Below are 16,986 nucleotides of genomic sequence, written 5' to 3'. Positions count from 1 at the left end.
TGTTATTGGATCCGTTCCTTAAATGGGTGTCGACGATACTGGGTGGATTGCAAAATCGTGTGCCCGATATTCACTGTTCAGTTAGTAGTAGCAAGCAGGTCGGCGATCTGCAGACAATAAGGATGTCAGAGGAGACAGCAGGCAGGAATATGTAGTCACAGCTATTTGTAAGTTTTAATTCATGTAAATATAAAATTGACACAAATGTACATGTAATGATTTGATGTATATATTGTATGATGTCTTTCCGTGACTGATATTGGCTGGGTGATCGATTTTTTTTTTACTACTTATAATATAAATTGTGGATTTCACAACTACTTTATACTAAACGACTTCAATGAAACTGAATGTTTACAAAATACATTTCGTATGAAATTGCACTCTGTTTTTAAAAATGGTTGACCTTATTCAACCTTTTATTTCCGATAATTCTGTGTAGTGCGTGCAGTTTGGGACATATTTACGTCAATGTGTCTTTGTAAATTAAAATTTCAATATTTATGGAAACTTACTTTTGGTAAAAATTATTAATATTCCTGCAGATCTACAGGTCACTGAATTAAAAATAATGGATGGAGGATCAGAGGAGTCGTTCATTCATTTTATTTCCACACCAGCAAGCTCCTATAGGCAGACCTGCAGCTTTTTGAATAGCGATGAGAATTCGAAAACTGAGATGATTTCTCTGTTAATACTGTTATATTTAATGTTTTGAAGAGCGTATACATATTTTTAATCTATCTCGTTTTCAGTTGAAAGCTTAACGTTATAGCTAGACAAGTGAAATGTATTGATTAATCCATCTCTTTATGTAAAGGTATCTGCTTTGTGTAAAGAAAACAAAATGACGGAAATCAGACGACAACCACCAATGGAGGGGGCGATAATAAAGCGACCAATGCAAGGGGCTGTGATTCAACGTCAGCCCATGCAAGGGGCCGTAATCCAGCGCCAGCCTATTCAAGGAGCTATAATAAGTAATATTTTACGAGAAAATCAGTGACAATTCAGTTTAATGAGTTTGCATGTTTGTCAATATTGTTGACAAATTTGCATTTTTTAAACAGAAAAAGGTTACAATTCAGTCCCTTTTATTGCCGAAAAATTAAGTTTCCTCACGCAATTGTCATTTTCTATTTTTAAAGGGACATGGACACATTTTCAATGATTTTTTTAACCAATTTTAATTTTTACAATTCCCAACCCAGGCAATTCTGATGATCAGCAAAAATTTTAACATCATTTGCTGATTTACAAAGTAGATACAGGACTGAGAATTTTACAGCGGAAAGGGCAAAAATTACAATAATAAGAAAACAAACAATTATTTTATTTCAATGACCATAAAAACTTAACAAATGATATACAATGCATAATCAACAGACCTTTTCACAGAACAAATATACACTAAAGCAAAACCAACGAACAAGTACGTAACAAACATACATAAATGCAAACCAACGACCATCTTTGCAGTACAAATGTACATAAAAACACGACAAACGAAAAAAACTTAACCAACGTGCACGCGGTAAATCTAGTCTTCCCGACTCCCAGCTCCCGACGGTCACGTTTTCTTTCTTTTTTTTCTTGCCGATTTCTTTTTTGTAGGCGCACAGAAAGTCTTCACACTTCTCAGGCAAATTTCTAGGTTTAAAAAAATTCATTAATATATAAAAACTTTAACAAATTTGCGTATTTATTACTGAATCAGCAGTATTATCTGCCAAAAGCGGCAAATCTAGTACTCAGCTATAAATGCGAAAACCACTGAAAAAAGGACACAAATGTTTTCGTAGAATCGCGATTAAAAAAAACAAACTGAGGTACAGTTTATATTTTTTAATAAATGAAAACCCTCATTTACATGCTAGATAACTTGTATGCACAGAAATTCCCCCACACATTTTTTTTTGTATAGAACTCTCTGCCACATTATGTTTATGTTCCCAGGCTATACAACATGGACGTGGTTCTACCTCGGATCCCCCTTAAATTTTTTCCTTTTTTGGGGGGTTAATTCATCTTAAAAATTTAAAATGAAAGTAAAGAATTTACATAAAATGTAGAAAAATATCTCATTCTCCTGACGGCCGTTTCGTCAATTTTTGTTGTTCTTGTTACATAAGTTGGTTTTCCCCAATTCTTTAAATATTACAAGAATCTATTATGATAACTTTACATTACAGTGGCATATCATATGACCGGTACGTAGCAACTATTCCAATTTTAAGAGTAAGGCCAAAAAAGGGTTATGTAGTACATGTATATTAGGGAAAAAAATTGGCACTGAAAGAAGTTGAACCTAACCCCCCCCCCCCCCCCCCCCCCCCCCATACACACACACACACAAGCACTCACACACACGGGGTTTTCGAGTTTGGGCTATATCATTTAAATTTCCTTTTTGTTTTGGCTTGTTAAGTTTTTAAAATCTTTTTTTTTTAAGCTAGATTAAATTTTTTCTTTGGTTACCCCCTCCTTTTAAAAACGATGCTACGTCAATGTATAACAGTGCAGTACTTTCATTTTGCATTATTTTACCATAAGTTTAATGTTAGATTTAGCTATTTTTATATTCACAACTTTTCCACTAATAATAATAAATCCCATAATATGAAATGCCTTTCCGCAGCTTGTTCTTGTTGCTTTACCCACTAGAGAAAACATGAGAAATGAGTTGAGTGAAAACATGTCATTTATTAACTAGATAAATGACGCAAGTGAACAAAAGCACATTAATATACAATATTACATATTGTACTAAATCAATCTTTTTGAGAAGAAATATCTTCTCAATATAAATACCTTAAATATCTTTAAAGATACATGGACACAGATTTGAAGTTAATTTATTTCGTCTTAAAGTTATTGAAACAAGATTGTCACTTTTCTTAAGTATTAAGAATAAAATTAAAATTTGTGAGAGTGCAAGGATGTGTCAATCTTACCCATCCAAAAATTTGAAATTTCAATAACTTTTAGATGAAATAAAATTTTTAATATATTTTTGTGTGATATGGTATTAAAATATATAAGTCGTAATATTATACAGAAAATATTAACTTCAAATCTGTGTCCATGCACCTTTACTATCTACGACACATTACGTCTCTCTGTATCGATGTCCGTTTTTGGTTTTCATATTTATAACGGAGTACTACATTTACCGCTTTTGGGAAGGTGATACTGCTGATTCAGTAATAATTACGCAAATTTGTTTAAGTTTTTACATATTATTGAATTCATTTACAAAGAAACTGTGCCTGAGAAGTTTGAAGAGTTTTTGTGCACCGACAAAACAGAAATCTAAAAAAAAAATCCGATAACGTCGGGAGCCGGGAGTCGGGAAGACTAGATCTACCGCGTGCACGTTGGTTGTTTTTTTCGTTTGTCGTGTTTTTATGTACGTTTGTACTGCAACGATGATCGTTGGTTTTGCATTTATGTATGTTTGTTACGTACTTGTTCGTTTGTTATGCTTTAATGTATACTTGTTCTGCGAAAAGGTCTGTTGATTATGCATTGTTAAGTTTTTATGATCATTGAAATTAAAATAATTGTTTGTTTTCTCATTATGGTAATTTTTGCCCTTTCCGCTGCCCATTAGGGTTAGGCTGTTAGGGAGAGAGAGAGCACATCTTAAAGAAGTTTGTTCCAAATATTAATGCTTTGAAAATTAATGGCGAGCTCTGTACAATCAATAAAAAAAAATTTGAATTTGAGCTGTGCTAAATTAGAAATATTAAGGAAATATATATACGTATATATGACAAGTTTCACTTCAATGATTTAATTTCATCCATAAAGAACTGATTTGTATACTCACTTTTTTCGTTAGTGACGATTGAGTCTAGATTTCTAGCAAAGCATTGCCACTAAATTGTTATTTTGATGGTTTCATAAATATTGAAAACAAATATAACAGTCAAACCATTTTCATTCTCTTTTCAGAAAAAAATAATATATAACTTTAATATAACTTTATTTTGAAGGTTACCGCCGAAATATGGCTGAAATATTACCGACTCTGCGTAAAACAGCAATAATCAATCAATCATTGAGAGATTGTTGCTTCATTATGATATCCCCTTTTATTATTACAGAACAGAGGAAATGGATGGAGAACCCCGGTCCTATCGAGGGCGTACCCCCGGGGCTGGAGCTTCTTGTAGAGTTAGATCAAATCAACGTCAAACAACTCATGGAGTTTTCTGAAAGTATTTAAAAAAAAATACAACCAATCATGCTCTCTTTGTGTGGAGCTAAGAAAAACGAACACTAATACTGAACAAAGTAGTTTCTTTTAATCAAAGCTAGATAAATTTTATTAGCATTCAAGCCCTTGTCAGGTGAAGGTCTTAAGAAGCAGTTAAGTAAAAGGAAAAGAAAACAGTAAATATAAATTTACGATCTTGAATTAACACAACTTCAACCTCTAGATAATTTCTAAAATTAGTAAAAAAAATTTAAAAATATAATTATAGAGTTTTCTCCTGCACATATAATTATATATTTTCAAGTGAGTGGTTGCGGTGAAGGGCGGAATCAGTATGATATCATCAACAAACTGGGGGAACAGTTGTATAAGATAAAAGAAAGTAAGTGCAATCGATACTTTAAATTCCTATTTTTTCAATATTTATATAAACGCATACATCCTTTTGCAAGTAACTGAATTACATACACACCTATAGGCTTTATATGAAAATTTAAAGCTCTTTATATTTATTCATTAAAAAAACGAAAAGAGCAAGTACTGAGTACATCACAAATGCATAAATCATCCCCTTCCCTGTATTTGTAATCTAGTTGTCCTTTGAAATTCGGACATAATTGAATTTTTGTGAATGGACACCCGAACCAGGTGATAAGTTTATGGGGTATTTCGTCTAAAACCATTAAAGTAGAATAATATCACCAATGTTCATAATCTGCAATCGTCTAGAAAACGAGACTTACAGACAGACAGATAGACTTATAGACAGACAGCCGTGACATGACACGATCTTAATAACTGTTGGTATGTTAGAAAAGATTTTGCGAGATTGTGCCAAAGCGCTATGTTTTCAATTATTTTTAATTCTGAGGAGTAATTATATCTAGATATTTTCAACCTATATTTTGCTGATTGTTCCTTCCCTTTTATGTCGTATTTAACTAGCTTCAGATTACAAAACATTTCCATAAAAGTTGTATGTTTATAAGCTTTAAGTCTTATTTATTGACAATATACATGCAATCAAATCAGTTGACTACATAAGTATTCATTTTAACAGATTCCGAGGAATTTGAGAGGATATGTTATGGACAATGCAGAGGTTTCATATATCCCATCCGCGACATCAGTGGACAGGTATAATGAATTGTTCTTTGATGTCTACATTCTCTGTTGAAAGTAATAACAACAACTATGTTATATAATATTCATGGTATCAGTTACTCAAGTTCACAGAATATCTCTACTCAGGTGTACTGAAAAGTAGCTTATTGTCCTCACTTTACTGTTCTTATGTTAACAATTTCGTGAAGGATATTTGAGGATGAACAAGTTTGATTTTTTCTGATGTTTAACACAGCATCATTTTTAAGAGTAGTTTAGTGCGACTGTCCCTTGGAACGACTTGCTGACGAGATTACGTCAGATGGCTGGATAGAAACACTGAGATCTTCTACAGTGGATGCCGAGCAGATCAGACGTGGACAGCAGCAAAGCAGGGAGTCGACCCGGGCCAGCACCGGTGTGTTTTTGTATTGCACATATTTAAATAAATACATGTAGAGAACAAAACATGTGAAGTGTGTTTTGATAGCAATTATAGTCTGATTTATAAGTTTGAATTTACACCACATATACATATATACAAATACACTGATTTAGCTTAATGACACCTTAAGAGGTTTAATACAATTTCATTGCATTTTATTAAAAGAGGGTCTATATATCAGATATTTATTTGAAAATATTTGATTTTATTTAATAAATTTTATATGCATGTTTAAAAGCCAGGTTTATTATTTCCAATTTCTTACACAAAGTAAAAAGCAGATTTTGAAGAGACGGAAAATTCCTCAATGTTAACCAGTTAAAGATATAACATATAATAAAGAAACATAAAAATAATAAGAAGTAATTTGAAAATAATGCCCAAGCCATGAAGATGTTATAATAAGATCATCAGATAATCAAATACATTAACTTTGTGTTTATTTTTTTCACTATAAGTTCACCTATTACATACTTACTAAGTATGGTATAGACTATAGCAATTTGATCCTTGTAATTTTCTCACCTGCTGCATTTTAATCAGAATACCCGTGTGTAAAGTCACACATTTTTTAATTACCTGTAATTCAAATGTGTGCAAAACGGGAACAAACCGAACAGATCAGCCCGTCTGGTCGCTTGGAATCTTAACGGTAAAAGACTTTGAAGAGGACTGTGCGACTGTCCCGCCATCTGACGTAACGTTATTTAACTTGACAAGCTTGGATCATTTAGTAGTTTTATTTTGACAATTTTGTATACATTTATAAAATTCAAGGTTTCGAACCTTATCTAAAAAAAAAAGCCCCAGTTAGGTAGAACTCTACAAAATAAAAAGCAGATTGTGAAGAGACGAAAATGCCGATTAAAAAATCATGCAAAACTGTAAACCATTTATCCAGTTTCAATTAGGCTGATCATAATTATTTTTAAAATAAAAAAAAACATAATGGAGAATGAATATTTTACATGGTTACAGGAAGTGATCCGAATGAGTCATGAAACGTGTCAGGGATGTGAATGGCCATACTGTAAATCAGGCCCCGACTGGGGGTTTGAACTTGTGATTGAGGCGCCACCTGGTAATCTTGTGGGCTTTGCAAGAGAATGGCATGTATTCCTTTTTATCAAAAGAATTTCCGAAAAACTAACTTTTGATCCTTGTTTTGTTCGAGTCATTGCTGCATTTTAATCAGAATCCCTGGGAATAAAGTCTAACCATCTCAAATTTCCTTATCCTTTACTTTAAATCAAGTATTCTGTAAAAGTTTTACGTAGATTGATTTTTAGAAGGTGCTTTTTCAGGCATGACGGTCCCGGATTCAGAACAGCAATTCTGGATGCTAAAAGAGAAGTTCTGTACAGAATGACCGGTGAGGACTGTACTTGTATAGGTCCATGTTGTCCCAGAGATCTGGAATATCCTGTAAGTCTTCAAAATCAATGGAATAAAGATGTTCTTGTCATTCCTAACATCCAGAATATAAACTTATATGTAAGTTTATACCTCTGCAATAAACAAATGCGGATACAAATATTCAAAGAATCCAGATAATATATAATACAGATAAATTTAAAATTCCCGCCATTCGATTACATATAATACACATAATGACTTTTTTATAATATAATATTCCCGCCATTCGATTACATATAATACACATAATAACAATGTTAAAATATAGAAATACATTTGTGTAGAATATATTTTGATTAAAATAGACATGAACGGCATTCATGCTCAAATTAAAATCCATCGAAAAGAACGTGCAAATTAAAGAGCAGAGCAAACAAAAATTTTAGAGATGGGATTACATACCTTGGAGGATGAAATATTCCCTGTTGATCGGTTACTTTGCTCCTGTCATGATCGGGCGTAGACAATACTGGTTCAACACCTAGTATTTAAAACGTCGGTCAGTATTCGACTTAATGATAGATTTTTCTTCATGGTATCCACCAAAGAATGGAAACTATTAACCAGACTCTTTATATCTTTGTTTTATCAGCTTGCTTGCCTCCTGTAAGAAATTGTTTATACCAAGAGCATGTTCTTGCAATATATCTAAAAAAAAAAATGCCACAGCAAATGCACGCCTATCCCACTAAGTTAAAAAATTCAGAAGTGAAAAAAAGAACTTAGATAACACGACAAGTATGTATTGCTGACAAAGCAGGTAACAACACTTGCTATACACACACATAAGAATACATATCAAATGTTTTATAAACTTATAGATAATATATAATAATGCATTTTGGCAGGGTAACCATTTGCTATCTTATGAAAGCAGGAATATTCATCTATATACAATAAGTCTAGTTCATAGTAGGTTGACAAAAACGTGTTCCTATCAGGTTAAACATTAAAATTACTATGTAGGCATAGAATGCATATTTAAAAAAAAATTGATGCAGAATATGATCTTATGCCCTGTTTACACGGAGAGTTTAATTCGCAGTAAATTAATGCGAAGCAAACTAAAGCGAATCAAACTAATGCGAATTGAATTGTGTTCACACGACAGCTAATGCGAAGTAAACTAATGCGAATTAAAATTCTACTTCTACGGCCAGGCGTCAGTAAGGCTGTTAAGACGTCATTTGCAAATAACGCCACCTTATGCAGAAGAAGATGCATTTGACATAAAGTTATTGTGTCTGTACACACATTTTCGTGATTAACACAATTTCCCTTAGTTTTTCACTCAACAATTATCGCACAAGTACTTAAAGCTGGCCACCGACATGTGGCATTTGACCTAATTTTGCCATTACGCATGCCTCAAAATTTAATTCGAATTAGCTTCGCTTAGCGTTCACACGGAGCTAATGCGAAGTAATCTATGCGAAGAAAATTAATTCGAATTAAACTAATTCGCATTAAATTCATCATTTGAATGCTAAGCGAAGCTAATTCGCAGTAACTTCGCGTTTAATTCGAATTAAACTCTCTGTATGAACAGGGCATTAGTAGGCATTATAAGTATTCAAACCCATCATTGCACATACCATACCATATAATTTTTACTCATTTCATACAAAGTTTTGGTCCTTAATTTATTTTCCAAACCAGGATAACGCTAAACGTAAAAATTGATCGAAAATCTTTTTCTTTTACATATCACGAAATCATGTTTTTGTTGAATGTTTAACAGATAACGGACATGGATGGAAATAACATTGCTAACGTCTATAAAAGGTGGGCAGGAACGTATCAAGAATCGTTCTCAGATGCAGACAATTTTGGATTAACATGTGAGTTAGATAAGTATACTTGTTTTTTTTGTTTACAATAACGTATTTGTTTAAAGTGTGATTTTGCTCCTTGTAGAACAAAAAGGCTATAGCAATAAATACATGTAGCATACTGCTAAGATAATTTCAAACTTAGATGCCGTGGAAACTTGGTTATTTCTGGCAGAACTGTGATACTTTTATTTTAGTAGTGTAGTCTGAAAAATTAAAATGAAATGGTTTTCGTTTGTAAAAATTGGGGAAATTTGACTCTTATATTAAGAGCTACCATATATTTCAATTTGCCATTACCTAATCACAAATATTTAGTAATTAAAGACATTAATTTTAGAATACATGTAATTGCACTGTTCTAAAACTACTGACAAGAAGGGACCCAGTGTATTTTTTTCAGTCTACATTTAATCTTAGATTCGATTCAATTTGTTGATTAAGATGAATATCGTAATTAAAACTTTCTTCCAAATTTGTTTTGTCAGTTCCCAAAGACATGATCATTACACACAAGATTCTTCTCCTTGGTGCCATATTCCTGGTGGTAAGTTAAGTTGTTACATTCAAACTTTCTCCTTCATCCATACTCCTTGGAATACGCCGCAGTTGTTTCGTTCATGACTCAAATCAAATTTCTAATGTATTCAAAACATCAATTTGAGCAAAACCTTCCTATGTTACATTTGTCTTTTCCCCTTAATTTGAATATAAATAAACTCCTATAAAAATCACCAGTTTATCTTAAATACTTCCAAAGATCGAAATTATTGAACGGATAAATTCGGCATTAAATTTTAGGAGCTTGTTATTTTTGATTTAAATTATTTTATATTTTTAATGTTCATATTGTTAATTAATTCTCAAAGAAATATTTAAATCAACATTCAGTGTTTTTATTCTTGTATGCGCACAATTTAATGCTATTTTTAGGACAAATTAAAGCATGAGCACGATGGAAAAGGCGGAGGAGGCGGGGGATGATGGATACAGAGTGAGAGTGTCCTACATATCCCTCTCTAGAGAAAAACTTTATCATCTGAATCTCGTCTTTTGTATAATATGTTTTAATTGTTGATGTTTGTTAATTTTTTGTCTGTGTTATTTTTTTCTGATTCTCCTAAATGATATTGGAGTAATCCCCCTTGGGGATGTGAAATTGGTTTAGGCTGCAAGCATGTGTGAACAATAATATTCTTGAATAATGATATGGAATTAAATCACATGGAACTCTTTCTATATTGAGATGTATGTAATGGTCATAGGTTAAAAAAATCCAGAACATATATAAAATGTATTTCTATAAACTGAACAACTGAATAAGGTTGAACCCATTTAAAGAAAATTATTATCCATTTACAGTGCCTAATGCAGTAAAAGTATAGATTGAAACTATTGATATCAAGTTCGTAAATTTTATGCCCTTAAATCCATACGTGGAAATTTGTTATATTAAGTCAATTTTAATCAGGGGGACATGATATTGTGTATAAGATATTTATCATTTTATGAATTAATCTGCAAAACTAGTTCTTTGAATATTTTTGCTGTGGAAATAAGACAGACCTGTTAGAGAGCACACCTTTATATGATATATTTTTTTCTTAGTCCATAAACACTTTTTGTTATTGTTTAGAGCTTCCTTAAATTCATACGTGCATTTGTTATATAAGTTAATTTTAATCAGGGTAACATGGTTATTTTTATTTTTTCTTTATAAACGGTTTTTAGCTTAATTAGCTCTTTATTTAACTTCTATTCCTTACGTTGTTTATGTTCTAATGGTTTCAAACATTGAAAATTTGAACTCCGAGGTCGTTGATGGGATCTAGCAAAAATAACACACCTTGAACACTACTGAAAGGTAACTATTAAAGTATCAGGGGTAGGTGTAAAATGTATGGCATGCTGAAATAAAAATCATGACTTAAACTGGAGAATATGCAGTGTACAAAATAAAACCAGAAGAGCCAAAAATGGCGGCATAAATCGAAGGTTAATACAAAGTTTTGATTTGTAGCTTCCTGGTCTGTCTGTCTGTCCTGGTTTTCTGAGCCAAAAAGCTACAAATCTGAAGCAGCATTTACATTTAATACAAATTCTAATTCAGTGAAATTCCAAACATAGCATGTTCTTTTATGTTTCCCGGGGCGCGGAAAAACAACAAAATTTTTAATATTTCAAGAGAAAATTACAACGAACTCAATTTTTAAAATATCTCGTTGGCATGTTTATTGAAATCATTTTTATTGAAAATTTTATTCACCTGAAAACCAAGTTCAACCTTAAGATAAAGTTTTATATTCAATACTTTAAACAAATAGTGTAATAGAATTTGGTAGTGAAACCAGTAAATTCTCTCTTTGTATTTTGATAATTTTTATATCCAGTACGCATATATTAAGACATTAAAAGTAAAATCGTAGATACAAAAGAGCTATAACCAAGTTTCATTGTACCATTATGTGTTTCTAAACTACTTGAATAAGTTCAACATGGAATGTATGAGATAATTGTATAAATTATGTTGTTGTACTGTCGATGTCATAGATCATATTGGCCTTTTGCGAGAAGCACTGACTTTTAAAGTTTTCGGTTTACTTTGACATTTTAATCTGTATCATGTACGAAGGTACGGAATTAACAATAGATAAGAACACATTTCAAGTGCTCCTAGGTATGATGTTTGGTGCATTAACAGTTTGGTGAACTAACATGTGGAGGGTGGAAGTTTAGGGTAGGGTGGTTGTCTGAGTTTTTTAAAAAGAAAATTCATAAGTGTTTTATTTCAGCCAGTTATTTTCGTTAAATTAAATGTTGAACTAAATATTCCATTTTAAGTGCCAGTTATTTTCGACAAATTAAATGTTGATTAGAAGTTAAATGAGTTTGTATTACACTAACTCTTAGAAAAAAGATATGTGGATAATGGATATATTATATTATTATATATATATATTTGTTGTTATTATTTTTTTATTAAACTTACAGTGTAATTGTTTTTAAACTTTAATTTATTATTTAATAAAAGTCAAGAGACTCTTAAAAGATGGTGTTCAGTAGTTTTGTTGAAAATCTTAAAAAGTGAAATTTAAAATAGTTATTTTTACAACAAGTAATAGATAAAAAAATGTATTGGACTTTGAAAGGAGCATGATAAATTAAATGTGTTTTTAATTTCATGAAACGCAAGAAACATTTTTGTTTATTTCAATTTTAAGCACCGTGGCGATTTTCTTTTAAAAATAAACATCCATTTCTGTCTGAAATAAGGAATATACATGTATCTGTGTACTGAGAACCTGAACAATGACTGCACGAAATTTAAGTGTGAAGATTTCAGAGACTTTTTAAATACTAACTGTCATTAAAAATTTGCAAAAGAACAAAGTTCACATAACACTTTATTGTGCTGCGAATATCTAAATTAAAAAAACAACAACTAAAATCTCAAATGTCAACATATACAATGCAAAATCTAAAAAAAATCTCCAAAATCCATGTTCAAGAACAGCAAAGCCGTTAGTTACACTGATATGAAGGCATCCTCAGATAGTGTAAAATTCATGTTTGCCAACCCCTCCACCTCAAGTAAACTTTTCAATACTGAACTGATTTGTGCTTTTTCATAGTCAATGTTTTCAGGTGATTGATGTGGCACATGGGCCTCTAATTTTCCTTTTATGTAAACGTTTTTGAATAAATTTTGCTTTATATTGATATTAAAACAAATTGACATTTAAAGGAAGACAAATGTTTAAAGGACGTTCAACAGTTTTTAATGGAAGAATTTGTACCCGAAGAACACAGAAAAAACTTCCAATTAGGAACACCGGCATCCTTTTAACATCTTGTGTGTATAGAATCAGTGGTTTTTAACGATGCAATTTTGCTTAAATTATTTTTGTATTGTAAGATGTAAACAATATTATATTTTATCGACGAAACATTTTTATATGATATCAAAAAGTCTAGGTTTTGATTTTCCGCAATGAAAGTTGTTGGTCAGCAGCTGATGACCAACAACGCTCAACGCATCACCTTTAAAGTCAAGGTTAGCGTAACATGTCTGAAAACAGTGAAGACATTTAGGGACCTCGGTTCCATCATATCAGACGAAGGTTCAAAACCACAAATTATTGAAAGCATTGCACAAACAACTGCAGCATTAGCAAAATTACAAAACATAGGAAGACCTTGCGCTCGCAGATCCAGCTAATGCCCTTCCTTGCCATGTCGGTCTTCCTATTTGCCCGTGAAACCTTGAATCTCACTGCAGAGATAAAAAAGAAATGCTATAGAAAGATATAATGCATCCATTACACTGATCATGTGACCGATGAAGAGGTCCGCAAGACAGTCACAGAAGCTATAGGTCCTCACGATGACCTTCTCACTGTCGTCAAGAAGCGGAAACTAAGATGGTACGGCCAGGTTTCAGGCTCAAGTGGCCATAAAGACTATCCTGCATGGCACAGTGAAAGGCGGACGAAGGCGGGAAGGCAAAAGAAGAGGTGGGAAAATAAATATTCTTTAGGGGACTGGACTGAGCCTCGCAGAATCCCAGAGAGCGACAGAAAACAGAGAATTATGGATGACACAGTGGATAAGTCTTCCAAGGTACTCCGACGACATCCACGGAAGTCAAAGGATAGGGGAAGGTGAAGGAATGGTTGACTTATAACATAAAGAAACGCAGTATAAAATGATGATATTAACCTTTGAAAAAGTTATTGAATATTTTCTAAATGTTCAAGTTTATGAGAATCAACTTCTGATTTATACTACTTCTGAAATATACTGTTGTAAAGTATGTGGGAAGTATTACCTTTTTAAATCACGTAATGTATTTATTACCAGCGGCTTGGTAGAGAAATTGCTGGACCCTTCAATGTAACTGGTATATTTCTTTTTAAGGATTTTTATGACGATTCGGAGTCCAATATACAGTGTAGTTAGGGAAGATCGAACTCCATATGGTTGACTGGAATTCAAAGAATTAATACAATTGTGAGCAATATCAGATACATTTCAAGTGTAATATGTAATTTGTATTAATAAATTTTATAATTTAAAATACATGTATGAAAAAGAATTGCAATTATTCTGTGACTGAGGGAATTCATATACTTAGTACATGTAAACTACTTGGTCATTTGCGTGGAAGAGAAATGTTTGCTTTATTGTTCTTTGACTCAACACACATCCAGAGAGAGTTTTCATTTATTGCCAAAATAAGTCAAAGGCACTGACTACAAAACAGAGAATTACATGATTTATGTAAAGTTAGGATTTTGTGCACTTACGTTTAATTTATCGTGTAATTTAAAGTGGCTATTTTTATTAATAGATTTAAACCGTAAACGTACAGTAAAAATATTCGAAAGATGATTTGCAAATTTGAACTACTCCTAAACAAACCCAGTTAAAAAGCTTAAGAATCGTCATTTGAGCTAGTTTTATATAGCACATTCGCACTGCATTTTAGAAAAGCATACTTACAAAGCAGAAAGTAAGATACTCTTTGATAAAGCGCCATCTTATTAAATGTTAATTTGAAACCTATTTGTAAACTTTTTGAAAAAAAAATTGTAAAAAAAATAGACGTAACTACTTTTGAAAATGACTTGACTTTTAAGGTTATAATTGCTTTTCTATGTTAAATTGTATATATCATATATCTTTTTAGGCATAAGTGTCGTGCAAAGAGTTAATCAAACTGATGTAACAAAACTTAATTAAAGATTGTAGTTCTGTTTTCCATCTTCTTTACCAGTTGGAGAGATTCGATTTGGATATTAGACAATCCTTTGACGTCAAATGATGTCATCAGGAGGGATCAAGTGTACAATTCTGAACCTAACTCATGTTATTTCCAGATGTAAAAAAACATCCCTTTCCAATAGTTTTCTAGAAAACAAAAAATATCTGAAACAATAGTAATTAATATATATCTAGGAAGAGCAAAGAATTGTTCTTAGAGTGGAGTATAATAGGTTCACAAGTATTTAATGCGTGATTGTGTACTAAAGCATGGTTGGAAAATGATTATATTTATATATCTATAAATATTGCTCTATAGATTTTACAAGAAAAGTCAGTTTTTAAAATGATACTCTAGATATTCTAAAGGTATTAAAGGTTCAAAGCCGTCATAGTTTTATTTTTTACAGTGTAATTTCACAAGGAAGCGAAAAAGTTATCTTAACAGCAATTTGGATGAAGCTTCTATTTTTATATTTTCGTGAACGATAAGGATTCGGTCAAATAGATATGGGGCGTCCGAGTCTCGATCTACAATGCTGAAACATCATTCATGTTTACTGGTAGTTTTGCATGTAGGAAGTTATAGTTACGATGTAGTATCCATTGCTTTAAATTGCTATTAAGAGTTGTCGAGATAACGCACATATATCAATGAAATAAACTAATGATTGGTTCATGTCAGAAAGTGAGTATCCTGTCTTAAAATTTATCAATTCTGAATAGCTGTTAATGACGAGAAAGATTTCATCATCTGCTTTACACGTCATAAAATCACTGTTAAGTTTGATTTACAAAAGAGCTGGCCGTAAAGTACATCGATCATGATCACTTACAATGAAGGATATGGAGATAACGAACAGTATTCAATAAATCAAAGTCCATTAAACAAAACAAAATAGGAGCAGAGCAAACACGGACCACCAAAACATCAATGGAGGGATCATATGTGCCATGGACGAATGAGCATCCCCTGCCGATCAGTTACACCCGCCGTGTGCTCCTTGTCATGATCGTTAAATAACAAAAAAACAATTAGCTTGGAAAACGTCAGTCAGCATTTGACTTAATGATAAATTATATTTGCTGACAAGGTCATTGAATCGACCACAGAACTTACGAAATGATGACTTTAAACGAGACTGCTGATATCCTTGTTTCATCAACTTTTTTGTCAATAATTTACCTCGTTTTAGAAATTGTTCAAACGTTGAGCATGCTCTTGCGTATCGAATCCACTGAGATATATAAACTCCGTATGCAGGTGATGAATTAGGTATATTGCTGCACAAGTATGCGAAGTTGACGATAGAAAAGTTAGAGTCATCACTTTTATCATAGAGCTTGGTTGTTAGATTACCATTGATATCTTTTTCAAGTAAAATATCCAAGTACAAAATGATTTCTGGTTTATTAGATACAGTTAGAACTATTAGAAACCGTTTTTTCGCAGTTTTTTCATTCTTCAAACTGTTTAAAACTCCTTCCCAATGATATTATTATTTTAATCAATTTCTCTCTTATAATTTGCCTCCTACTGTTCAAACCGAAGAGGCATTTATTTAGGTTTCCTCTGCATCTGTCTGTCTGTCTGTCCGTCTAGCTGTATGTCAGTCTGTCTTGGTGTTCCACAAGTTTTTCTATACGCTTGCAGAAATTCAGCTGATTTTTGGTATGTGAATGTATCTTGATGAGTAGAAGGTCTTCTTTAAATTTTGTTCCGCTTCAATGAATTTTCTGGGAAATATTGCCTTGTAAATTTTTAACGGTTTTCCACTTGTTTCCCCTCAATACTTGCAAATATTTGGCTGAATTTTGGAATGTAATTGTATTTTAATAAGTAACAGATCGGGGTTCGTTTTACAAAAGAAATTACGACTGAGACTAAAACTTCAGTTTAGTGTAAAATGTTGCAAAATTAATGATTTAGTTAAAAAGTACAAGCTTATAAGTATATTTCTGCATAGCTTTAAAAATGATTAAATTCATTTCGTATTAAATATAGATAAAAAAAACTTAATCAGCAGAATGACATTTTGGTTTTAGTCGTAATTTCTTTCACAAAACGGACTCCAGGTTGGAAATTCACACCGCTTCGGTTTTTTTTTTAATTTTTTTTTTTGCGGGGGGAGGGGCATATATCTTATTGCAGGAACTTTTAATTGAAACAAAATCATACTTGCCATTAGGAGACTAGTATTGCT

At 32.2% G+C, this 16,986-nt stretch overlaps 1 protein-coding gene across 1 annotated transcript; it reads left to right on the top strand.

The window, feature by feature from the left end:
- Positions 1-92: 92 nt before the first annotated feature.
- LOC134238913 (phospholipid scramblase 1-like) lies at positions 93-10,551 on the top strand. Its single transcript, XM_062721031.1, has 10 exons — positions 93-167; positions 821-980; positions 4,110-4,223; positions 4,527-4,604; positions 5,283-5,359; positions 6,750-6,880; positions 7,076-7,196; positions 8,929-9,028; positions 9,508-9,566; positions 9,953-10,551. Exons 2-10 carry the CDS (start codon positions 848-850, stop codon positions 10,001-10,003), a joined length of 864 nt encoding a protein of 287 aa, XP_062577015.1. The 5' UTR covers positions 93-167; positions 821-847; the 3' UTR covers positions 10,004-10,551.
- The last annotated feature ends 6,435 nt before the right edge of the window (positions 10,552-16,986 follow it).

Source organism: Saccostrea cucullata, unplaced genomic scaffold (assembly GCF_032062105.1).
Source record: "Saccostrea cucullata isolate Sc308-1 unplaced genomic scaffold, CSIRO_AGI_Scuc_v1 ctg383, whole genome shotgun sequence".
NCBI classification, from domain to species: domain Eukaryota; kingdom Metazoa; phylum Mollusca; class Bivalvia; order Ostreida; family Ostreidae; genus Saccostrea; species Saccostrea cuccullata.
Note: the sequence above shows the minus strand (reverse complement) of the source record. Positions and strands in the feature narration are given on the sequence as shown.

What these genes read in the sequence shown, in the direction of transcription:
- LOC134238913 (XM_062721031.1), top strand. Translation starts at nt 848, where the DNA reads ATGACGGAAATCAGACGACAACCACCAATGGAGGGGGCGATAATAAAG. An exon ending in TCCGCGACATCAGTGGACAG is followed by an intron (nt 5,360 to 6,749) that starts GTATAATGAATT and finishes ACATGGTTACAG; the next exon opens with GAAGTGATCCGAATGAGTCA. An exon ending in TTGGTGCCATATTCCTGGTG is followed by an intron (nt 9,567 to 9,952) that starts GTAAGTTAAGTT and finishes TGCTATTTTTAG; the next exon opens with GACAAATTAAAGCATGAGCA.